Source organism: Rhamphochromis longiceps, linkage group LG23 (assembly GCF_057381845.1).
Source record: "Rhamphochromis longiceps isolate RC_006_pf linkage group LG23, R_longiceps_female_GT1.1, whole genome shotgun sequence".
Lineage (NCBI taxonomy): Eukaryota > Metazoa > Chordata > Actinopteri > Cichliformes > Cichlidae > Rhamphochromis > Rhamphochromis longiceps.
The window spans coordinates 8,877,820-8,903,334 of record NC_140578.1 but is presented as its reverse complement, the minus strand read 5'-3'; the positions used below and the strand labels follow the sequence as shown (position 1 = coordinate 8,903,334).

At 41.0% G+C, this 25,515-nt stretch overlaps 1 protein-coding gene across 8 annotated transcripts; it reads left to right on the top strand.

Moving 5' to 3' along the window:
• The first annotated feature begins 4,483 nt into the window (after positions 1-4,483).
• On the top strand, positions 4,484-24,248 carry nek1 (NIMA-related kinase 1). 8 transcript variants are annotated; one of them, XR_014909597.1, is made up of 37 exons: positions 4,484-4,559; positions 4,925-5,073; positions 5,166-5,262; positions 5,381-5,478; positions 5,582-5,665; positions 5,762-5,829; positions 6,250-6,336; positions 6,808-6,862; positions 7,168-7,368; positions 7,471-7,543; positions 7,919-8,037; positions 8,349-8,414; positions 8,763-8,822; positions 8,902-8,949; positions 9,443-9,523; positions 9,617-9,798; positions 9,886-10,005; positions 10,089-10,191; positions 10,528-10,614; positions 11,079-11,162; positions 11,269-11,346; positions 12,072-12,167; positions 12,270-12,470; positions 12,566-12,619; positions 12,717-12,957; positions 14,230-14,355; positions 14,502-14,678; positions 15,200-15,373; positions 15,474-15,579; positions 15,729-15,805; positions 15,900-16,111; positions 16,642-16,799; positions 17,068-17,423; positions 17,655-17,788; positions 18,829-18,961; positions 20,030-23,294; positions 23,435-24,247. XR_014909597.1 is itself a non-coding variant. In XM_085398231.1 (36 exons), the coding sequence occupies exons 2-36, from the start codon at positions 4,957-4,959 to the stop codon at positions 20,041-20,043; spliced, it is 4,074 nt and encodes a 1,357-aa protein (XP_085254357.1). In that variant the 5' UTR covers positions 4,484-4,559; positions 4,925-4,956; the 3' UTR covers positions 20,044-24,247. The 8 variants fall into 8 exon arrangements, 5 of the variants coding, with proteins under 5 accessions (XP_085254357.1, XP_085254354.1, XP_085254355.1 ...); XR_014909596.1 differs by having other exon boundaries at positions 20,030-20,094; positions 21,897-24,244; XR_014909598.1 differs by having other exon boundaries at positions 20,030-20,132; positions 23,435-24,243.
• Positions 24,249-25,515: the final 1,267 nt, after the last annotated feature.

Genomic DNA, 25,515 nt, shown 5'->3' with positions numbered 1-25,515 from the left:
GTTCACACTGCAATAACTTATCCACCATGGTGGGTGTTTATGTTTTTCATTACCAAACTGTAATAATTGATTTAAGATATATTTGAAGTCAATAACAATGGAATCAATAAACCTTGAAGCCTATCCATAATGAACACTTTTAAAAGTAAATAAAAAAATGGAGAATTTTATTAATATTTTATAAATAAATAAGTAGACAATTAGATAATAAATACAGAAGCAACTTTTATATAATTTATAATTTGAATCAATACTGTGGTCTTTCAGTTTGACAGTTACGGTATTCCATACAGGTAAGATAAGATAAGATAAGATAAGATAACTCTTTATTGTCATTGCACAGTCATACATAGTACAGTAGTACAATGAAATTGGAAAAACTGTCCTACGTCGGCACTACATATAACACAACACGACACGATATGACACATCACAACGCAACAAACAACACAACACAGTATATTAACTTAGTATAAAAAAGAAGAATAAGTGTATGTGTATTGCACACTGTTATTATTAGTGATAGGATTTCCGGCTCTTTTTAGAGATCCGGCTCTTTCGGTTCGGCTCACTAAAAAGAGCCGGCTCTTTCGGCTCCGAACCGGCTCTTCAGGTTGTTTTGTTGCTTTAATTAATTTATTATTAACAATAATATAAAATTATGCACAAAAGGAATTACTAACGTAAAAAAAAGTGGTTTTATTTATATATGTTTATATATAAATATATGCGGTGGCCCCTAGAGACAAAACACGTACAAACTCCAAAACACATTTCTAGCATGAACTGAACTTCCAAAGCAGAGCTACTAGATCACTTAAATTACACAATTGAAAGCATGTGTGTATTGTTTGTGTATTTATACACAGGCACTCATATATATTCAAATAATTTAAAAAAAAAGTTCATTTACCTGTTATTACCACACACCAAATCCGGTCGTTGGTACTTGCTGGCTTGTGTAGCCACAAGATAACAAAGGCTCAACACTGCGCCCGGCATCCTGGAGCACTTCTGTTGTCTTTTGTACGTGTTTTGAGTTTTTATGTGCTTCTGAGTTTTTATATGCTTCTGAGTTTTTACGTGCTTCGGAGTTTGTACGTGTTTTGGAGTTTGTACGTGTTTTTACGTGTTTTGGAGTTTGTACATGCTTCAGAGTTCGTACGTGATTTGAAGTTTGTATGTGCTTTGTCTCTAGGGGCCACCGTAAATATACTTTTATTTATTCACTCCACATAAAATGTAATAAATAAATCATATAATACAAAAATCAACTATTCACATTTCAAGTTTTAACTATTTAAATTTTCAGCTTTTTCCTTTTACAAATTTAAAGTGAAAAGAACACAAAACACTGCAAACCACAACACAATTAAATATAAATTATAATATGAAAACAAACAGAAGATGCACATTCTCTGTCATATGGACCTGCATGAATAAACTTTCTGAATCCTTTATCATCTGCAACCGAAAATAGTTGTGGATGATTACTATACCTTTCTTATGTTGTTGTCCCTGCCTCTCTTTCTCTCTCTCTGTCTCTGTTCCTGTGCTACTGAGTGTAACTACCGCCCCTCCCCCCCTCTGCCCAGCGTAAAGCACAAGGCTCGCGTGCAGAGTGAAGCGGGAAAAAAGTGCGAGAGAGAGGCTGAGAAAAAGAAAAAAAAAAAAAAACCCACGTGACGGCTCGCGATAAGGAGCCGGCTCGCGTCGTTCAAATCAAATTCAAATTCAAATTTTATTTGTCACGTACACAGTCATACACAGTACGATATGTAGTGAAATGCTTGGACAACTACTCGTGACCTAAAGAAAGTCACGTCAAAGTGCCGGCTCTAAGAGCCATTTCGTTCGCGAACGACCCATCACTAGTTATTATTGCACATTAATTATTATTGCACCTTGTTATAAATATAAATATTATTGTTATTGTTTTAAACATTGTTACCTCCCCCCTAAAAAGTCCAGGGAGGTATCCAGTCAGGTCAGCTATTTACACTGATCAGGGCTATTGCCCTGTTGTAAAAGCTGTCCTTGAGTCTATTTGTTCGGGACCTCAGCAGCCTGAACCTCCTGCCAGACGGCAGCAGCTTAAACACCCGGTGTCCTGGGTGTGTGCAGTCCCGTAGGATGCTGCGTGCCCTCTTGAGACAGCGAGTGCTGTACAGGTCCTTCAGGGAGGGAAGAGGATGTCCAATGATTTTTTGGGCCATGTTGATGACCCTCTGGAGTGCCTTTCTGTGTGCTGTGGTGCAGCTGTAGAACCACACACCGATGCAGTACGTCAGCACACTTTCAATGGAGCAGCGGTAGAAGACGGTCAGCAGCTCCTTCTTCAGTTCCATTTTTCTGAGGATTCTCAGAAAGTGGAGACGCTGTTGGGCCTTCTTTAAGACCGCAGAGGTGTTAGAGCTCCATTGGAGGTCTGTGTCTATGTGCACACCCAGAAACTTGAAACTGGAGACCCTTTCCACGCACTCCCCGTTGATGCTGACAGGCTGCAGCTCGGACTTCCTCCTTCTGAAGTCAACTACCAGTTCTTTTGTTTTGGTGGTATTGAGGTCCAGGTTGTTATCTGCACACCAATCTGACAGCCTCTGAACTTCAGCTCTGTATGCAGTCTCATCTCCCCCTGAGATGAGCCCCACCACGGTGGTATCATCTGCAAACTTGATGACTGTGTTGTCTGGGTGGGAACTAACACAGTCATGTGTGTACAGAGTGTACAGTAGGGGACTCAGTACACAGCCTTGTGGAGAGCCGATGTTGAGGCTGAGGGCTGAGGAAAGATGAGGCCCCACTCTAACTCTCTGTACACGGTCTGAGAGGAAGTCTCTGATCCAGCGGCAGGTGGTGGAAGGAAGTCCAATTTCCAGCAGTTTAACTATTAGTCTGTCCGGGAGTATTGAAAGCAGAGCTAAAGTCAACAAAGAGCAGCCTGGCGTAACGGCCCTGCACTTCCAGGTGAGAGATGGTGGTGTGGAGCGTTGTAGCAATGGCATCTTCAGTTGATCTGTTAGCTCTGTATGCAAACTGGAGCAGGTCGAGTGTGGGTGGCAAGCAGGACATGATGTGACGTCGGACCAGTTTCTCGAAGCACTTCATTATAACAGGTGTTAGAGCAACTGGTCGGTAGTCGTTGAGGCTGCTAATGTTAGTACGCTTTGGCAGTGGGACAATTGTGGCTGACTTTAGGCACGGCGGGATGCAGGACTGGGACAGTGAAGTGTTGAAGATCTTAGTGAAGACCCCAGCCAGCTGGTCTGCACAATCTTTTAGGACCTTTGCGGTTACCCCATCTGGTCCGGTGGCCTTCCTGGGGTTCACTGCCCTCAGTGTGCGCCTCACCTCATATTCCTGCACTATGAGGCTTGGGCTGCTGCTGTCCGATGTTTTTGCTGCTGCTGCCTCTGGTCCCTTCACCTCAAAGCGTGCGAAGAAGTGGTTCAGCTCCTCCGCAAGCTCCGCGTTACCCTCAGTCAACATGGTATTGCCAGGTTTGTAGTTGGTTAAGTGCTGAACTCCCTGCCATACCTGTCGTGAGTTTTTGGTGCTGAAGTGGTCTTCGATCCTTCTCTTGTACGCTGCCTTGGCCTCTCTGATGCCTCTTTTCAACTCAGATCTGGCTGCACTGTACTGCATACCATCACCGGATCTAAAAGCGGTGTCACGTTGCTTCAGCAGGACCTGGACCTCTTTAGTCATCCAGGGTTTCTGGTTGGAATACACCCGGAGACGTTTGTCCACAGTGACACTGTTGACACAGAAGTTAATATATGAGAGCACTGATGTTGTGTGCTCTTCAAGGTCCTGATGTTCGAACACGCTCCAGTCCGTGTTTTCAAAACAGTCCTGCAGCTGATGTGATGCACCTTCTGGCCAGGGGGCTCTTCTCCTAATGGGAGTGTATGCAGGGATCAACAGCATGGACATGTGGTCTGACAAACCTAGATGTGGTAGAGGGGTTGCTCTGTAGCCTTTTTGGATGTTGCTGCAGGCTTTATCCAATGTGTTTTCCCCCCTCGTTGCACATTTAATATGCTGTTCAAATCTGGGGAATACTGACCTTAAATCAGCATGGTTGAAGTCCCCAGCTATAATGTGCACTGCGTTTGGATGGGAGTTCTGCTGGTTGCTTATTGTCTTGTGCAGCTCCTCCATGGCAGAGTTAGGTATTAGGAGGATAGTGTGTTACTAAATTTAGCGAAGCTCTGTGGTTTAGATACATAATATGAAAATACTAAATGAAGTACCTAAAAAAATAAATACATTTTAACTAAATTAATCGCCAAACGTTACACGTTCTCCATGCTTCTCAGTTGGTTTGCGGTTGCTATGGAAAATGTCCACAGCAACGGTGTCATTGGGGGCGGAGACTGGTAAGCGTCATCCACAATAAAAGATGATGGACAGTCGTGTCCACCAATTAATGTTCGGTCTTGGTACATCTGACCAATGAAAACGTACAAAAAATGTAGCCGTAGTTAGATAGAGAGTGCGAGGACAGTATCAAGTACCCAAACCTCTATGAGAAAGGCAGCGAGAAAAGACTAATGGTAAGGCACACAGAAACGTATACGGCTACACAGTGAGCCGGTGATATTATATCAGTTAGAGTTTTGTACATTCACAAGGTAAATATTTTATGAAGCTCCCATCTTCTTCTAGCTTCTAAGTAACGGGAACGCTAGCTGTTTTGCTACCAGCTGTGTTGTGTCTTGCATCTCAGCATCACAGTCCGTCTCTTTCTGTCTGACAGCGGTCCACAATGGAGCTAACATTACATTTCCCGGGCGACGCACAATTGTCATTATTAAGACTACCAAATGTTTGCCTTTTATAAAGCTTCTGTCACGGAACCCTCGATTAAAGCCTAGTTACACCGAGCAATAGCATTAGCATGTTCTTGATGTCTTTGTAGATCCAGCATGTGGAGCCAGTCATTCCAATAACATGGACAAGTACGAAAAGGTGAAGAAAATTGGGGAAGGTTCATTTGGAAAGGCTATCCTGGTCAAATCCAAAGATCATGGACACCAATATGTCATTAAGGAGATTGGCATATCTGGAGTAAGCTTCTGTGCATATTTTTTACACAAGCTTGGCATGTTCTTTTCAGCGTGCGCTTCATCTCGTTACCCTCCTCTTCATTACTTTGACAGATGTCCAGCAAAGAGAGGCAGGAATCTCGGAAGGAAGTTGCTGTTCTTGCCAACATGAGTCATCCAAACATCGTCCAGTATAAGGAATCTTTTGAAGGTATTAATGCCATTCAAATAGCTCATCTGTTTATGTGAAGAAACTATTATCAAATGTGCACTGTGTGATAACTACATACTATAAGTTTTTTTTTATTTTATTTGTATTTTTTTCCCAGAGGGTGGCTGCCTGTATATTGTGATGGACTACTGCGAGGGTGGAGACCTATTCAAAAAGATCAACTCTCAGAAAGGGGTACTGTTCTCAGAAGCGCAAGTAAGCCAGCAACTACTCAAGGCAGTCACTGTGCAAACAGTATACAGATATTTGGTTAAACTGATCACAATACATATGGTTTACTGTAGTCTCCCTTTTTGAGATCCTAGATTGGTTTGTGCAGATCTGCCTAGCGCTCAAGCATGTGCACGATCGAAAAATTCTCCACAGAGACATAAAATCACAGGTACTGTTTCATAAATCACAAGATTCCCTTTAAGTGATAAGTTGTTTGTTTGCATGTATTGGATTATTTACATGTGTTCTCATAATGCTTGTGTAGAACATCTTTTTGACAAAAGATGGAACAGTTCAGCTTGGAGACTTTGGAATTGCAAGGGTGCTGAACAGGTATGCACACTGTTGTCTAAATAGCCCTGCAGTTTTTCATTAAGCATAGATTCCAGACTAAAAGTTGAAGAACACTTTGCATTTCTGGTAATAAGACATTCTGTTTTACTATATTTAAAAAATATTATAGTTTATTTTGTTGAAGTTTGTTATTTGTACACTTTTTAACTGTTCTTACACAGAAATATATTTTGGTTAAATCAAATATGTCTGATCTTATAATGTATTACGTGTTTTATGTATTTATACATTATGTTCTGAGGTTCTTAGGTGCATTTATTATTGATGTTGATTTTTTCCCTTTTTTACAGCTGTTTTTGCTTTGATTTATGTCATTGTTTGTATTTTTGCACATTAGACAGTGCTTATTTGAAATATTGAAGCTTTAATATTAAAATGTGCTATTTTTCTGTTTTTCAGCACTGTAGAACTGGCAAGAACATGCATAGGAACACCATATTACCTGTCACCAGAGATCTGTGAAAATAAACCATACAATAACAAAAGGTACTTGGACTTCTGGAATATCGTACATTGGCGTCTAGTTGTCAAGCAAATTCAATAGTAATCAATGGGACAAGGTGTCTCCCCACTGAATCTTGAGTCTGCAGGATTAGGCGGTGGCTACAGTGTAATGTAAGGAGATCACCTCGCCTTTTTATTGAGTAAACTTGCTCGCTTACATCTACAGCAGGAAGCTGGTATTGATTTTTCTCCTTAACTATTTTAAGTGTACATGCAATTTAACCCACTTTAGTTACAATGAGTGAAGTAAATTTAGCTCAGTCTAAATGATCTGGAGTTTTCTTGTCAATAAAGTCTTATTTTCATCTCAGTTTATAAAAGGAAAGTAAAGGGCATGCACTTGACTGTTGATACCTTATTGAATGAATAATAAACTTAACCCAGAACTTATCCCTGCCCACCCATTTGTATGTTCTCGCCTCTCATTTTCCTTGCTTTTCCTTCCTGCTGCAGTGATATTTGGGCCCTAGGGTGTGTTCTGTATGAAATGTGCACTCTTAAGCATGCAGTAAGTATTCTGTGTGAGCTGTTTAATTATAATTATACAGTATTTTAAGGTGTTTTATGCAGCATTTACTGTTCTCTCACATACTAATTTTGATCTCTTCCCTGTATATTCTATATGTATAACTGTAGTTAGATAATGTACTGTTAGATAATACACTGAAATTAATTTCCAGTATATTAATTCCTAATTTAATCTGTAATCCAGTACAGTCCCCACATTAAGAATCCCTATATAGTTCAATTGTCTTCAGTAATTTCTATGCAGTGGTTACAGCTGTGTGAGCCTTTGCATTTGTTTATTCTCAGTTTGAGGCTGGCAACATGAAGAACTTGGTTCTTAAGATAATTCGTGGGTCGTACCCTCCTGTGTCTTGTCACTACTCCCAAGAACTGCGATCTCTCCTTGCACAGCTGTTTAAACGCGACCCTCGAGAGCGACCCTCAGTCAACAGCATACTGGACAAACCTTTCCTCTCCTGCAGGATTGAGAAGTTTCTCACACCACAGGTAGACTCTGCAGCTGATTGTTAATTCTTTGGGTTTTTTGTTTATTTTTTTTTTGTTTTTTGCAAAAAGTAGATTGCTCATTAAATTTCTTACTCATTTCAGATCATTGCTCAGGAATTTCGCCATACTTTTCTTCACAAGCAGCCTAAATCGGGTGTGGCACAGGTGCCATCAGGTGAGCAAACTCATCATGAAGAAGACTACAAGGGGTCTTTCTTCTACGGCTTGTTTGTAGATTCTAGAACTAATCAGCCACCAAGTCGGGCACATATTCATGGCATTAAAGAGGACCTCAACACCTTAAATCAAAACTGATAAATGAAGTATGCTGGACTTTTGCATCTTTTGTACAATAATCTGCTCATTTCTTTTTGATTTTTATTATGATGTGAAAATACACTGTTTATTTTGTGTGTGTGTGTGTGTGTGTGTGTGTGTGTGTGTGTGTGTGTGGGGGGGGTGCGGTGCGCACATTGGCTGACTAAAATACAAATTTTGTTAGTTTTTGAGTTTTTCTTCTAAATTACTTCTGGATATCTCATAATATCAGCCTCAGCCCAGAAGATTACAAAACCAGCCGCCAAATACGGAGTGCCTTTAACTGTGAGGAAGGTGCCAGATGGAGCCAGAAAGCCTGCAGACAAGAAACCAGCTGGAAAACACAAACCGGTTAGTAGGCTGTTATTGTTGATGACAAGCTGGTATGACCGATCTTTAGTTATGACGTTTGTTTTGTTTTTGTTTGGGGGTTTTTTGGGGGGGGGGTTGCCTTCTTATGCCAGATGCTGTATTTGTTGTCAATGCTTCTTCCATTTGTGTGTGTGTGTGTGTGTGTGTGTGTGTGTGTGTGTGTGTGTGTGTGTGTGTGTGAGAGTGTGAGTGAGTGTGTGTGTGTGTGTGTGAGTGTGTGTGAGTAAGTGTTTATTGGTACATCATGTTATGTTGGCTACCTCTGAAGCCCAGTGTCATATGTTGCTCAGGCCCTTCTCCCAGCAACCCCCCAGAGAAGAGTGAGTCAAGTGGAAGAAGAGAGGAAAAAACACGAGGTACACTGAGAGCGCCATATTATATTCTCTAATAGGCTCCCTTTTTTTTTTTTTTTTTTTTTTTTTTTTTTTCTCTCCTCTCTCGCCATTCACTTACACGTGAAGGTCCTTTCTTATTAGCATTTTCAATTTTGCTCCCTCTCATTGCGCTTGCTTCCCCATCTTCACCTGTTGTCCGCTCCCGGCACATTCGGAGTGCTCTGCCTGATATAGCTTTCTCTTTTAACCAAACTTTTCCTCCTCGCCCACCTGACCTCTGACAGAGCAGTCCTGCTGGCTCTTTCCCTTGAGGCGGGTTTCTTTAAGATGTCTATTTTGGGGTTTGAATGGTTTTGTCTCATTCTATAGGATGGAATCAGAAAGAAGAGGATGGAGATGATCGAGAAAGAAAGGAAACAGAGAGAGCAGGTGAGCATACTGTTTAGTTTCTATATCTCCATGCAAAAAGTTTTTATACCTTTCGAACTAAAGTCTTTCTTTCTTTCAGATGTTCATGTTGAAAGCGGAGCAGATGAAGAGATATGAAAAGGAAAAGGTGGGTGATTAACTGAGCTTGGGTGTGTGGTTTTTATTTATTTTTTATTTCATTAGTGAAGGAAAGGGGATCCTTTTTACGACAAAGTTTTTAAAAAAAGTATTAAATATAAATTTTAATCAAGTAAAATTCTTACAAAAAGTCTATTAATTCAGTTCAGTTTCACTCTATATTCGTCCCATGGCCTAGAACACAGTTTGAGAACACTGAATGTATAGAAATTTATGGCTATGGCCACCATGACTCTAACTTTTTGTGTACTATAGTTTTAAGCTTCCTAAATGTTGGCAACATTTTCATATGAAGGAAATGATAAACTAACACATGAGTTGTCAAAGCACAGCCTGCAGGTCAGTGGCAGCAGTAGAGGGGGGATTTAGTCTGGATATTTTCTTTATCTTCTGCTAGGTGATTGATCTGAGCTCCACAGTGCATTTGTAGTTCACACACTCTGTACAGCTAAACCTAAATCTGAACCTTTGATCTCTTACAGATCAATCGAATAAACCAAGCGAGAGAACAAGGCTGGAAGCATGTCTTGAGTTCTAGTGGAGGTAGCAGCCCAGAGAGAAAGGTAATGTATATATTTTTTGTTTTTGTCATATAAAGAGTTATGTCAGGATGCCCTCAGCGAGGGTTGCGACATTGTTTTGTTCTCCGTACTCAGTGTTTTGTAGGAGGTGGAAAGAGAGGTGCACATGTTGCTGCTGTTCAGGGTTCTACTCTAGCTCCTCTCCCTGGTAAAAGCTCTTATGAACACTACCATGCAATCCTCGACCAAATGGCTAGACCGACGCCTAAAGATGTCAGCAGGGAGAGCTCCTCAGCTGGGCCTTGCAGTCCCATTCGGTAAGGTTATTTTATTTATTTATTTTTGGCTGTTTATGTGTGTTAAGTAGTATTTGTAATGACATTGCCTATTTATGTACTGACTAGTGTACCAGCTGCTGCAGGCACAGTGCTTCCTAACAGCCGTGCTCGACGACTCGACCCTGACTTAATCAAGAGAGAACTCCACAGGCTGCAGCATGTTTCCAAACAAGCCCATATTAGCAGGTCAGCTAGTCACATAGCTGTGTTGTTGTTCTCAACGGTGTAAAAGTTGAGTACGAATATTTATTACTGTGTTCTTTTCACAGGCAGCGCGGTCAAATGGCAGTTGGGCGAGCCTTTCAAGTTGAGGAGTTTTTGCAGCGGAGGAGGGAAGCTATGCTCAACAAAGCCCGTGCTGAAGGACAGCTGGTACATATTATAACTACTAATAAGTATATAGCCCCCATCATGAAAATACTGCATGATAACCTGTTACTATACTGGTGAAATTTATATGAACAGAAATAAAAACTGATATTGATATTTAGTAAGAAACGTTTTCAATCTAACAGCTTAATTAAGCTCTATTTCTGGTCTCAAGATTGAATCAATTATAGACCTGTGACTGCAAATCACACTGAGAATCAAACGACTGCCTGCGAATGTTTTTATCCTTTTCTATTATTTTTGTCTTACACATAATCTTGTGGCAGCTAGCTGTTAGGGCCCGTGTCCTAAAGTGTGGTTAAATTAAATGGTAAACAGGGTACTCGGCAAAACCTGGCAGCAATCTATGGAGGCCGGGCTGGTGGTGTTCGGTGCAGGAGGTCTAAACCCAACAAAGAGGAGGAGGTAGGAGGCAAAGGCCTGAACGCCCAGCCTCACACTTCACCTTACTCACAGCACGTCTGGCTTGGCACGTTTCACACGTCTGCACAAAGCTCCCTTTGACCCGCCCACAGTTCAACCCAGCAGCTCAAACTCATTGCCACTCCTTGTGCAATGTGTGGTGTTCCATTATCCCAGTTATGGCTGCTGTCTCATTTCAAATAACCACCTGAGTTTTGAGTTTGGTCATAAATGTTTTGCTCTGAATTGAATACATCTTCATTGCTGATTGTAAATTTGTGTTGTCCTTTGTTTTGTTTTTTTGTTATTTTATCTAAATGGCTGATGCCTTTGTGTATAACACTTTTTTTTATGTACAAGTCCCAACAAAGCATGTTTTGTTTTTTGTATGTCTGCTAATATCAGTACTGTACTCTCTGCTTTGTGTGTGTTCATTCAGTATGTAACATTTCTGTATTTGTTCTCAGGAGTACTTGGCAAGGCTCAGACAGATCCGCTTGCAGAACTTCAATGAGCGCCAGCAGATCAAAGCTCGACTCAGAGGAGAGAAGGTACATTATTCCACCTCTTCACAGGGTGCCAATAATGAAGGTAGTTTTCAATTTTTGCTGACATTTTTGTCTCCTGGGTGTTGATGTTGCTTCCTGTGTATTTCAGTATGATAGCGATGGTTCTGACAGCCAGGAGTCCAGTGAGGAGGTCGAGCTCAGGAGAAAGAAGATAGAGGCTTTAAAAGTGAGTCTAGAAGAAGCAAAAAACAATTGCATTTTCCAATATCCGATGTTTATTTGATAACTTCATTTGCAGAGACGTTAACAATGATTAAAATGACAGCAAGAGGAAGATGATGTAATCCTCTTCCTTTTCTGCTTTGCCTGTAACTTGTTGCTGTAAAGAGGCTTAAAAAGTCATGGCTGTCGTTTTGTCCTGAAACAGCACCGGAAAATATAAAAAAAACACTGTCATCAGAGAAGACATTGGATTTTGTACAGCCCTATTTTTAGTAATCATATTTTGATCATTGCTACAGCCCCTAAAATCCACGGCTCAGAGTAACCAAACACGTGAGATTTCACAAAACTTCCACAGATCAAAACATGGTTTATTAAGCAAAAACAGTGACTAACCCTAAACCTCGAAACAACCACCCAGTGGGTCACCGGTATCAATGTTTTCTCCTGAACTAATGTTTAGAAACAAAACTACTTCAAGCAAAATATGAAAACGGGACCATCGGTAATTCCCAAGTCAACTTATAATAAACAAAACTGCAAAAGACAAAGGTCTGTACTGGTGGAGGAGAGATGACCCTCTCGATTAGTGTGCATGCAGTTTAGCCTTCCCAGCCAATTGTAACTGGAGAAAAAAGGGAGGAGAGAGGTTAATATAATAAAAAATAATAATAGACAGAAATAATGTGTAACATTTATCAAAGCGTGTCATTGTTTTCTGTTTTGCAGGCACAAGCTAATGCCCGTGCAGCTCTTCTGAAAGAGCAGCTAGAGAAGAAGAGGAGAGAAGCATATGAGAGAGAAAAAAGGGCATGGGAGGACCATGTAAGCATTTGTTTTTGGTTCATCCCTGTCTTGTCTTAGTGTGACCTTACTGGTGCATTAGTTAAAGTATAAGCTAACTTTGCATGTTGACTGTTATGGAAGCTTGCAGCACGAGGGGTCAAAGGTGGCATGGCGGGAGCAAATATAGTGGCCTCAGAAGCAGTATCGTCTACCTCTGATAGTCCTCTTCCACAGCCAGGCCCCTCTCAGCCAGAACCAGCTGCCAAAACTCCAGCCCTGCCTACACCCAAACCCTCCACCCCAGCTATATCCATGACTGCTGCCCTAAAGAACGTTGGAGCAGTCAGTATATAATTGATGTATAACACTATCTCTCACAGTACTTTGGGATATTTATTTATTAGCTACATGAATTTGGCTTTTTTTTTTTTTTACAGATGACGCCACTAAAGGAGAGCTTGCCTGAACCAGAGTCTGCAACCATGATCCAGGTGAGGTGATTAGTTGTTAAAATTTATGAAATCAAATAACAATGCCATTCGTTCTAATGAAAAAAAATACTGTTATGCAATCACTTCTGTGTAACAGAGTGAGAAGAAGCAGATTCTGCGCAGACTTAACCAGAACCTTAAAGCTCAAAGCCCAGTGGAGGAGGTGGAGGAGTCTCCTTCGGCCCCAGCAGAATCAAGTCCTGCTCCAACCCAAAACCAGTCTGATACAGACAAGCGCCCCTCTTCCAATGAAGACCGTAAGAAGTGGGAAGCAGCAGAGCTACCTGTACTTCCCGTGGCTCAGCAAACTTTAGAGGAAACGTGTGCCACAGCAAGCAGTGAGTTGAGTCTAACTAGAGATGAATTAAGAGGATTACAGTATGTTTTGTTTTGTTTTTTTTGTGGTGTGCCATGCCCTGACAAACAGAGAGAAGTCTCACAACTTGCAGCGAACTTCATAAAACGACTGGGCAGTTTTTTGAAAGCCCCGATTTGGACATAGGGTAACTGAGCCAAAGCTTAAAAACTGCATGTATAGAATCACCAGTCAAATGTGATTGACAGCCAAAAAAAGGTTTGTTTTCCTCCCAAAAAGAAAGTTTATAAAACTCTTTACCCACAAACGTTTAATACACATATACAAACTCTAAAGCTTCATTAAAGGCTCAGTCTTCTTAAAAAAAGCAGTAAATGCACATAGTTGAAAATGTGGTGGACATCTGACCACCAACTGTCGTCTTTGCTATTTAGTGAGTGTGTTTATCATTTCATCTTTTAAATTTTAACCAAATAAAACAAATGAAATTGGCCTTTTTAGCCTGTATGAATAAAAGTTAACACCTGTCTGAAACCATGATGTCAAGCTAGAAATCGTGGCATAAACAGACTCTGACCTAAATTTTGACAGAAGCATTACGCAAGTTACAGTTGGCCTACAACCACATTTAAAATCAAAATAAAGGATTTCTGTCTAAAGCAGGTTAGATTACTATAACAATGACTTCATAAGTCAAAAATTCAATGAGACAGCTGCAGCTCATGCAACATGCTAACACTAAAAAAATTGGATTACTTTAAAATCCTTGTACTGCTTTACAAAGCACCAAATGGACTTACTTAGATTTCACATTTATTCATACTTCATGAAACATCCAGACTTTTAAGGCAATTAGGACCAGGTTTACTCTCTATTACTGGAATCACAACAAAATAACAAATGCAGCTTTCAGTGTTTCAGCTCCTCAGTTCTAGAGCAAATGTCTTGAACACTTGATGTCAGCTAAAACTGCTGCTCCGTTTAAGTCATTGCTAAACTTTACTGTTTGAGGGGCCTACCAATAAAATCACACCTGTAACCTCCTAACCTTTGATTTGCTTTAATCTCATCTTTTGTTTGTTTGAGATTATGCTCCTTGCTACATTTCACATTATCATCATGTTGTGTTTTTCATATAGTTTATTTCTGCAAATAAGTGCCTTGTATCGAAACGGATCAATTGAAATATATTTGTTTTGACATTATAATTCTTCAGTTGATTTCTATTCAGGATCTGTTGGTTTCTCTACTAAAGGGCAGGTTTGCCAAATTTCCCCTTCTGTTATCTCATTAGCCACTTCAGCATCTCCAGATGGTAGGCCGTCCTCTGGTGGTGACAGGAAGAAGTGGGAGGCAGGAGTTCCACTTGTCCTTTCTGCAGCTCAGCAAACTCTAGAGGATACATCCCTCATGACCATTGGTAAGTCCTTTCCCGCTGAGTCAGAACAAGCACACAGCTTTGCATATAACTGCTCTCTGAGTATTACACTCTCTCTCTGTCTCTTTCTATTTCTGTTTTTGGTTTGTTTGTTTGTTTGTTGTTTTGTTTTTATTTTTTTGTCTCAGAGCAAACAGCGGGCGAAGTTATACAGATGGCTGTGCTACAGGAAGATGCTCCCAGGAAGATGTGGGGAGCAAGTCCAGACTCTCAGGTGCTGAAGGTACTTAAGGAGGCAGAACTTCAGCCACTCACTCAGCCACTGGAGACTCTCACCATATGTGAGGACGAGTCTTCTAGTCCTGGTTAGTCTTACTTACAGTTTCTCACCTCATGATGATTTTTATTTATTTTTTTTATGTGTGTCAACATGAAACAAATTCAGTTAGCTTCTGGGCTCATGTCATGTCTTTGGGATTTTTTTTTTTCTCCCCTGACTCTGAGTTAATGTGGTCACAGGAACAGCAACAGGTCATGTTTCACTATTAAAAGGCATTTTTTGTTTTTTTTAATATTTCTAACAATTTGACTAAATTAGGCCAAAAACTTTGCTTGGTACTGCAGGAATAGTTTTGATGTGAAATTTAGAGAATATTTCCCTGTATTTGTCCCAAAGTTGCAGATTTATTTATTTATTTATTTATTTATGAGAAACTACATAAATAGTGAGTTAAGGTAGAAAAGTACTGCAAGAGCATGTCTGGATTTACTTCAACACATGGAGAGATGAAGAGTCCTTTAATGTTTACATTTTTCTTATTTGGTCCTGCTTTAAATAATATGCGCTTGTCATGTACTATTATTATTGTCTCTTGGTTTCTTTCAGTTAAATTAAACCAGATGACAGCAGAAGCTGGCATTGTGAAGATGCCTAAAGAAGTGTTACCCCCTGTAGTGGCTGAGAGTCCTACAGCTACAGATGTGGCCTCACATCAAGAAATCTCCATGGCTGCTGCAATAGAGAGCCCAACACTGCCAACCAGCATTACTGAGACTCAGGGTTAGTACCTGATATTGATCCAGTCTTTTGCTGTTTATTTTAAAAAAAATTTTTTGTTGTTTTTCCCCAGCTAAGTCCAGTGATGCTTAAATTCCTTTAGATCCAGCAGACTTGGAGTCGGTGTTTTTAGAGGAAACCCCTAAACAGGCCTCACATCCTCCAAACAGTGTGCAGCAGGCTTGGGAGAAGGAAGGCCAACAGCAAATGTGAGTGTTAAATGAAATCCAAAATTTGCATTTTTCATACCAAAATGAAAATTGAGCTTTTTGTTATTATGATTTAAAACTTCTTTAAATAAATAAATGCACAAAGGCAACATGCATGTCTGTGAAGCTAAGCTGGATTTCTTCTACAGGCCAGCAGAGGGCGATATAAGACCAACAGGCAACAAAGAGGCTGAGCAGAGTGCAGACAAAGCTCCTGAGCCATCAGGTGAGATCAATGTGTAGTGAGCCAAGATTACTTTTTTCAGGGTAAGTATTATCTTAATTAAACCTGCCCCCATTTTTCCTCTCTACTGGTTTAGCTCAGCATGAGGAGCCCCTATTTATGAAACTGTGTTCCCCGGCCCACCGACGCACTGCCGCCCTCGCTATCCTCTCAGCCCAGTCCTCCATGGATGAATCATCCTCCTCTCTGGCCTCTCGCTCACGCTCTGTCTCACCTCTACGCTCCAAACACCAGAATGCACTCCTCATTGGTCTTTCTACAGGCATGTTTGATGCCAACAACCCCAAGGTGATTACTAGCAGAATATAACACTTTTTTGTGTGTGTGCACGGACATTGTGTTACATAATAAAGGGAAGCTCCAAAGTTAATTATCTTAAGTATTAAACCCAGGACATTGTTAGCTGTAAGAGTGATCAGGTGTTTCAGGACATTTATCTCTTCTCCCTGGTGTGATGTAGAGGCTTGTGCAGTATTTTGGGTAGGATTTCAGTCTTCTTTATTAATGAGAAGGCTGAAATGAATCCATTAATCTCCCAGTCTGAACCTCCGCTGAGTCTTATATTACAGGACGAGCATCCATCAACCATTATCTTTCACGACCTTCATCAGGGACAATGAGATCTGCAGAGCTCAACATTTTTAATATGCATATAAAAATGGCTACGTAGAATAGGATCTTGTCACAGAGTCATGTCCTATTCTGGCCCCTTCTTTGCATATTAAGCCGTTGTTTATTGTGTCATATGAATTCCACTTGCAGTTGTGTTAGTCAAACACTCAGAATATTCTGTCACTGTGTTTGGTTTGTGCCCGCAGATGCTGCGGACATGCTCTCTACCAGACCTGAGTCGACTCTTCAGCTCTCAGCAGGACGTTACAGTGACTGGCGAGGCTAACGTTGCTCCAGACAACAACCTGGAAATTGAGGACCTGGATGAGGCAGGAAAAGATGATGACCAGTCTGAGACAGAGGAGTAAGAAAAGCACGAAATCTAAAAACATCCTAAGACATTTTCTGGCCCAGCTGTTCATGATTATGAGTAGTATTTTTAAGACAAAGTTAGGTTCTAATTTTTCCATAGGCGTAATCAGAAATAACAACAACCTGCATCTGTAAACTATATAAAGACAGGTAGTTGTTACAATGACAACTATTGCAAGCAGCTTTATATTTAAGGTAATGACCCTACAATATTAGAGAGAAAACTATTGTTTTCTAAGAAACCTTGTTCTGTTTCTTAGTGCTTATGAAGATGAAGATCTGCGTGACATCAGGGCATCCATGGAGAGACTGCTGCAAGAGGAGGTTGGAGCTGGCGACTTTAATGGAAACCCCCCTGAGAGCGGAGACCAGGAGCTTTTCAACAGGATCGCAGCTGAAATCGATCAGGACAACAATCAGATGGCGGTAGACGATGATGAAGATGAGGATGAAGAAGAGGAAGATGATGAAGGCGATGAGGAGGAAGAAGAGGAAGAGGAGGAGGAATGCTCAAATGGAAGTCCTGCTGATGAGGAGGCAGGGGAATTGCTTACCAATGGTGTGGGAGAGGAGAACCACAGTAATAACAGGCAGCTCAATGAAGAATGGCATTCGGGTAAGGACAGAACATCACAGAGACTCAGACGTTTCGGTCTATTTTACTCAGGTTGCTTTAAAACATTACCTAACTCTAGTTTTTACATTTAGCTTGTTTTATGTTTGAAACTGCTTAAGACCTTAGAATATTAATTAAAGATTATATTTATATTCCTTCAGCACCTTCATAGTTTTCGAGACCAAAAGTTTGAGATTTTTATGTGAAGTGATTGGTTCTGCTCCACAACAGATGGCAGCGGAGAAGAGCAGGGCGGAGAGATGGAGCATCATGACAGCATCTTCAGCCGTCTGGAAGAGCTTCGGTTCAACCTGGAGCAGCAGATGGGTTTTGAGAAGTTCATTGAGGCCTACAATAAGATTAAGGTATGAAATATTCATTATTTCTCTTTGAAATCTGGAGTTTGTTCGTATAACTTCACAGTTAAAGTGACAATACAAGTCAAAATCAAATTTACATTTTTTTTTTTCCCCCCTCTGGACCGCTGTGCTATATCTGGAGTGTTTTTAGCATGAGGTGCCCAGTTTTGGACATTTCAGCTGTAGAGATGTCTGCTTTAATACTGCAGCTCAGCTTATAGGGGGTGTCATTAAGGTTTGTATCTTTTGCATAGTGATGCTGCTGGCATGTGTAGTTCTTTAGAAGGAAAATAGCTTGTGAGTGAAACCGCTTAGAGCAAGATTTGAAGATTATGTTCATGACAAAGTGCATCTTCTCCAGTGTGGACAGCCGACTAAGCAGCTACTTTTGTGGGGAGTTGGGGGAGGTGCGTATATTACATATTCTCTAGCATGTCCTGGTCTGCCCAAGGTCTCCCGGTGTGAAAAACACCTCACCTAAGAGGAGCGAGATGCTCAAACCTTTGCAGCAGACTCATTTCGGCTCTACTTTTCCTGCATCCAAGTGAAAGACCAGACATAGTCTCCCTCCATGAATTGTCACGTTCACATTTTGCGTGCCTGAGTGATCCAAGGAGCTTTGTTGTTGGGAGAAATTTGCCCCAATAATATGACTATAGAACATAGCTGGTAGTGTCTCCAAAGGAAAAATTGGAAAAATGTATGGCCACAATAAGTAATATTCAAAAACGACTCTATTCAAGAAACCTCATCTAAATCAGGGGCTTTGAGGCCCCACCCTGGAGCCAGCCAAGGGGAATCTCAGACTCTATGGGATAAGGTTCAGCCCAAGTGATCTGCATGGGCCCAGCATCCACTGGAGGAACCATTGGTGTCTTATTGGTGGATTGGACAGCAGTCAAGGGTGGTGGTTCAGTCTCTCTCTGCATTAACTGATTCTCCAAAATAATGCAGTCATATTTAAAACATATACATCTGTGCTGTCCTTTTAAGCATTACATCACACGACTGATTGAAGAGACTTGTTGTTGTTTTTGATGCTCAAGGCCATACATGAAGATGAGGATGAGAATATTGACCTGGGCTCCAGTTTGGTCCTAAGCATTCTAGGAACTGAGCACCAGCATCTGTATCCCAACATCCTTCATCTAGTGATGGCAGATGGCGCTTATCAAGAAGGTGAGTGACAGTTTTATCATATTATCATTTTCAGTGTCTCTGATTTAAATAAATAACATTTAAAATGATATTCTTTAATGTTATTACATGACACACAATAAAAGAGTTCAAATTAGTTTTTCACTTGGACCTGGTTCATTTTATTTATTTATTTTTTCTTTTATATAATTTTTAATTTTCACACCGTTTTCCTTCTGAGCCACAAACATCCGAGCAGGTTTCTTTTCATTGTTCTCGTCAGCGACAGCATCAGCACCGTGTCAAAATTCTGTCCTCTTTTCTCACGTTGTTGCTCAGTCTCTTCACCAAGTCGTGAAGAGACTGAGCAGATGTGAAAGACACCCTTAACTCTGTTTTCTTTGTCGTGCTCTGTGCTGAGCGTGTCGTCGGACTTGGGGGGCCCACAGCAGAAGTAGAAAGCAGTTAATCCCTCAGGATGGGAGCAGGCTTCAGATATATTTTCTAATTGAACATCTTTGTTTGATAGTTTGTTCATTTTCTACTTTTACTGTCTTCTGAAGTAGAGATGAATGATGCAAATGTCAGATATCTCCCCTGAGGGCTCGTCTCAAGATCTGTTAACTTATGGCTTACATCCACGCAGTGGTGGATATAATTATATAATTTTGAAGCAGCAATCAGAGAGCAAACTGTTGTAAGGCAGCATAGTCTATTAATTGTGCCAAAATCTCAAGTTCTTCTTTTTTTTTCCCCCCTCCCTTTGGCTCTTCTTCTTGCCAAAAAGGGCAAATATTCTTACTATTGTCATCACATACTGCATTTCAAACTTTGGGAGGGGCGGCATATAAAAACAATTTAAAAAGAGAGAAGCTTGATAAGCTTGTTTTAGACAGTAGATAAACTGATGAGCTGCAACAGATCCAAATATGAGACCAGTACAGATTGGCAGATGGCTGCCAGTGACCTGGTGAGGTTAAATGTTTGGTTCTGTTGTTCATTATAACAATGCTGTCATTGTCTCTCGCCTCCTCTGTTGTTTACTTTTAGGAGTAATGGTCCAACTGCTTTGTTGAATTGTTGTGATTTTCTTTGTTGTCTTTCTTTTAGATAACGATGAGTAATGTTTCGTGCAATGGAGCTGCTGGCAGCTTTGACAATCTGCTAGCAATCTGGGCCCTATTTCAGGAAGCCGGTTTAGTGCAAACTCTGAGTAAGTATACCCTGAGTTAACGAAAACTCTGGGTTTTCGGTTTCACAAAGCGAGTTTAGATTAATTCTGAGTGAGTTACTATGACGACACACTCCGTGAAGCTAACCTGCCCCCTAGCAGGTTTACTTCAACTAACCCTGACGTTCTCCGCCTCTTTGTCGGAAACCTGACTGTAGGAAGTGTCAGACATGGCGTGCTCCTTCCTTGAAGAGCCAGTAGATGTTGAAGCCCAAATTCTCCGCAGAGCTCTCTGCCGGGAGAGAGTGATTAGAGCGCGTTCAGACATTTTATCATTTCCTGATGATTTCCTGTGTGAACGTTACCGTTTTTCAGCACAATCTATAATTCATTTGAATAACATCCTCAGGCCTAATATTGCTCATGTGACACATCGCGGACATTCTCTCAGTTCTGTACATATTATTTGTATTGCACTTCGGTTCTTTGCAAACGGGAGCTTTCTGTATAATATTGGTGACGCTGAGCACGTTTCCAAGGCTACCGTCTGTCACGCAGTCAGGAATGTTACAGTTGCACTGAAACGTCTCCTGTACTCGTTTGTGGTGTTCCCCGGTCATAGACCCACAAGATTTATCAAAGAGGGATGCCACAAAATTGCAGGTATCAGGATGAACGAAACTTAATTCATGATGTGGTGATACTTGAGCTACTACTTAAATTTTACATTTATTCTCACGGTTCCCAGGCGTGATTGGCTGTATAGATGGCACTCACATTCCAATCATTGCTCCTTCAGTAAATGAAGGAGACTATGTGAACAGGAAGTCTTTCCACAGCATTAATGTACAGGTACATAGCTCCCTGTAGCATTTCAAACTAACAAATTATTTCATTATAGTAATGGATGCTAATTTGTGTTCTCTGCACTGTGAAGATCATATGTGATGCTGCCAACATTATCACAAATGTGGAAGCCAACTGCTCAGCCTCTGTGAGTGGTGGTGGTGGAGGACCCCCACCTGTTTTTCGGGCCTCCGCTTTTTTTCTGTTGGCTATAACGGGTCACATTTGAGCATACAGAGTAAGCAAATATGTACTTGTAATGTGCTCAGATAATTTCAATAAGTGCTTACAGAAAGAAAACTAATGTAGCCTCTAACTGCAATTGATTTACATCGGACAAACAGACCAAGCACTATGGCTCATAATACAATTACACCTTACCTGTTTGGACTATATTTTTATATTTCATTTTTACTTGCTGCCAGGAACGTTTGGGGCCTGTTGGGTTGCACCTGCGCTCACATCACATCACAAAATAAAATGTATGAAATAAAAAAAAACATATATATATAATATAATAACGTGTTAAATGGGTGGAAATCCCTAGATCAATGTTTAAATTAACACTCATGCATTGACTCTGTCGGCTATGTTTTGCCATGCATGCTCCCTTTCTTTTGCAGCTGAGGCTGTGTTACTTTTTTTCCGCGCAATTTGCATGTTATCGGCATATGATGCCATCAGAATTTCGGCCTCAAGCGCTGTAAAATACATTGACCGCGCCTTCTTTCCCTCCGTCTCCATGGTGACTCGCTTAATCTGTGCTCCACTAATCAGGGCTTTATGTATCCTCGTGCGCGCGCTTAACTTGGGGTTAAAGCAACTCCGCGTTGATTGAACTAATTGTTATCAGCCTTTCTGAAACCGAATATTCCGAGTTGGACAGTTCGGGGTTACTCAACCCTGAGTATCGTTTTTCACTCTGAGTTTTCTAAACCGGCTTCCTGAAATAGGGCCCTGATGTCTTCCTGTGACACACACGATCGGCAGAAGGATCTATGCATGAAGTGTCCCAGCCTCACATCTAACAGTGTTTCAGGCACACTTGCATGATGTATAACTAATACACTCAAGACTGTACGTCATACTTTGACTATCAGCACCTGACACTCTTTTCTAACCAGTGTTCTTTCAAAAGTGCATTATGGAAAAAGACATGTGTTGTTGTTAACCAAAGTTTACTGCAAAATCAAGTAAATGTTTCGTCCACATCTGTGAGTGAAAGACGCACATGGGTTGTCACGATTAAAAGCATAGACTTTGTTGTGTTTAACATTGTTGTTGGTTCAGTTGGGCAGTTAGTAAAATTGAAAATTGGCTGAGGCGAGAGAAAAACTACACGAAAAGAAAAAGGAAAACAAAGATGGACCTAAGAAGATGCTGGTGGCGCAGCCACGGGGCGATCCAGGGCCTGATTGGCCAGATTTGGATCCGGTTCTGTACCCTGATGACCGATGGCCCGCCAATGGATTCTCAAGGCAAGGAAGACCCGCGGGGAATTGGGGGACTACTAGGTCGTTGAGGGGGCGTGGTGGATCCCAAAGGGGAGGTGGACCTAGGGGCCGTGGTCTGGGGGGACCTATGCTGGACCCAAATGTATGCCGAAGGTGTGGAGGACGAGGACATTGGATTCGTGATTGTCCTACACCACGACAGCTAGAACTTGGTTATCCATCATCACCCCAGGCACAGGGAGCTTTTCGAGGCAGAGTGGTCCAGACAAGGGGACATCAAGCTCCAAACCCAGGCATGGCGCCAGTGGCTCAGTATCCCCTGGGCTACGGGGGCGGAGAGGAGGAGCTGTACTGACGGGATCCACAGAGACAAGACAACATGGGAGTGGCAGATCCAATGTTGTCGATGAGTGTGGAAGGAGATGAAATGACCTTCCTTGTGGACACTGGGGCTACCTATTCAACACTGAAACAAAAACCAAGCAGTGCCACACTTTCCAATCATGTGGTCAGTGTTGTGGGGTTCTCTGGGGTTCCAATGACGCTGCCAACAACCAATCCAGCCCTGACGGTGCTGGATTGTCTCCCCATGTGCCTGTGAACTTGATGGGCAGGGATCTGCTCATTAAACTGGGGGCCACTATCATGTGTTCAGCTGATGGACTAACAGTTACACTTCCAGGAGGAAAAGAGTTTCCGTGCCTGGGGACATTTTCAAAGAACCAGTACTTGCTGAAAGACTGTGAACAAACGACCGCTGACATCTATTGGGGTCGGATGGTGGAAGAAGGCATACTAAGACAGTATCAGTTGTGGAAACCTTGGAACCTTGGACCATATTTGGATCTGCAACAGATCCAAATATGAGACCAGTACAGATTGGCAGATGGCTGCCAGTGACCTGGTGAGGTTAAATGTTTGGTTCTGTTGTTCATTATAACAATGCTGTCATTGTCTCTCGCCTCCTCTGTCGTTTACTTTTAGGAGTAATGGTCCAACTGCTTTGTTGAATTGTTGTGATTTTCTTTGTTGTCTTTCTTTTAGATAACGATGAGTAATGTTTCGTGCAATGGAGCTGCTGGCAGCTTTGACAATCTGCTAGCAATCTGATGTCTTCCTGTGACACACACGATCGGCAGAAGGATCTATGCATGAAGTGTCCCAGCCTCACATCTAACAGTGTTTCAGGCACACTTGCATGATGTATAACTAATACACTCAAGACTGTACTTCATACTTTGACTATCAGCACCTGACACTCTTTTCTAACCAGTGTTCTTTCAAAAGTGCATTATGGAAAAAGACATGTGTTGTTGTTAACCAAAGTTTACTGCAAAATCAAGTAAATGTTTCGTCCACATCTGTGAGTGAAAGACGCACTTGGGTTGTCACGATTAAAAGCATAGACTTTGTTGTGTTTAACATTGTTGTTGGTTCAGTTGGACTCTTTGGTGGATGAAGATCTGGTCCTCTCAGGTGCTCTCTTTCTGTCCCATCCTCAACCACAGCTTCAGAACTTTAACCAGGTCAGGATTTTATTCAAAACCAGTTCAGCCTCTTTTTCTTGTGATTGTTGTCACCAAATAAGAAGTTAAATAATATCTAAGGCATTTTCCATGTTTCGTACTGCTTGGATTAAATTAAGCAAAGTTAAACATTTTTGTGAGTGAGACTGTTGTATATGTTGCCAAGGAACTGTAGCAAGACTGTGGTTGGTGTGACGAGTGGAGCAGGACAGAGTTGTACTGATGATATAACTTGTCATATCGACGCTAACAGTAAATCATTTTTGTTTCTAAATTTAAATACTGCAGAACTTTATATGAAATAAAAACCTTTTTTAAAGAAGTTGAAGAGTTATTCTATTTCTTCCCACAAAGAAGGGTTTAGACAGCAGACATCAGGCTTGTGATTTAACTGCCTTACAATTTATTTTTTTATTTTAAAGGTTGAGTTAGATTGTTTTAAGTAAACAAATTAATTTTTGAAATCTGGTAAAAACGACTTCTTCGAAATTTGGTGACATCTTTGACCACAAGGTGGCAGCATTTTAGCAAAAGGTTCCACCCAACCAACATAGATTAGATTCTTTGTTAGAAATTATCTATTGCTACCCCAAAAGACAACTTTTAATTCATGCTTTCCACAAACTAAGTTGGCTAATTATGGCTATAAAATGTTACATGACCTCATTTTAACTTCAGTTGTTATCTCTGCTACAAAATACTCATCTTGGATGTAACATCATAGCTTTTTGTTTCTTTATATTTTGTTAGTAGTTTTAATTAATTGAAACTGCTGTAAAAAGCTTTCAAAATATTCCTAAAGGAAGTTTTTGTAATTATGTTGTGCAGGTAGGCCTTTGCCTTTTGCCAGGTTACAGTTGTTAATAAGAATGACTGACTCACTGCACCATCTCCTGGTACAGATTGGTATTACATGAAAGTACAGCCTGGCCCTGGCTTCATTTAAGTTAGTTTCTCTTCAGTGCAGTACATGGATGTTTTGTGAGACTTGGTACATTTAGGTTTTAAACAAATCGGTGTACAACAAGTAACTCACAGCCCCCAACATTTTACATTATTTTTTAAATTTAATGTGTGTTTATTTATTTTTTCCTAAAACAATCTTTAGATTAGAAATGTGGTTGTGGAAAGAGAATCATTCTACTTTTCACAGGTTATTGGATGACTGTGCCACTGGTAAGGACACAAGGCTATTTTCAGCTACAGCCTGTTTCAACGGACCACTAACCCTTCCTGTCAGCTAGCAAGATTTATTTGAACTCGTGATCCCTGTGGAATAATATAACACGAGGCAGTGTTCTAAGACCACATCTCATTTACCATGACAGGAGACTTCGGTATGTGTCCTATAGTATGGGTTGGAGTATTCTTGAGTAGCTGACCTACAGTGCCATCCTTTCATTAAGAAAAAAAAAATGGTCTCATACGATTTCACCAGTAGTTCTAGGTCCCTCTGATTTTATTTGTCTGTAGTTAACATATCTCAGGTTTGAACTCGTCAGCCCTGTCAGGACAAAGCAATGAATTATATTTTGATTAGTGCCACTAGTATTGAAGTAAAAGTCAGCCTGGTGATTAGGCCAGAAACTGAGCTGAGAA

Bases quoted from the DNA above. Each gene is read 5' to 3' on its own strand.
- nek1 (XM_085398228.1), top strand. From the start codon at position 4,957: ATGGACAAGTACGAAAAGGTGAAGAAAATTGGGGAAGGTTCATTTGGA. The intron at 7,369-7,470 runs GTAGACTCTGCA...TACTCATTTCAG, and splicing joins AGAAGTTTCTCACACCACAG to ATCATTGCTCAGGAATTTCG. The intron at 12,471-12,565 runs GTCAGTATATAA...TTTTTTTTACAG, and splicing joins CCCTAAAGAACGTTGGAGCA to ATGACGCCACTAAAGGAGAG.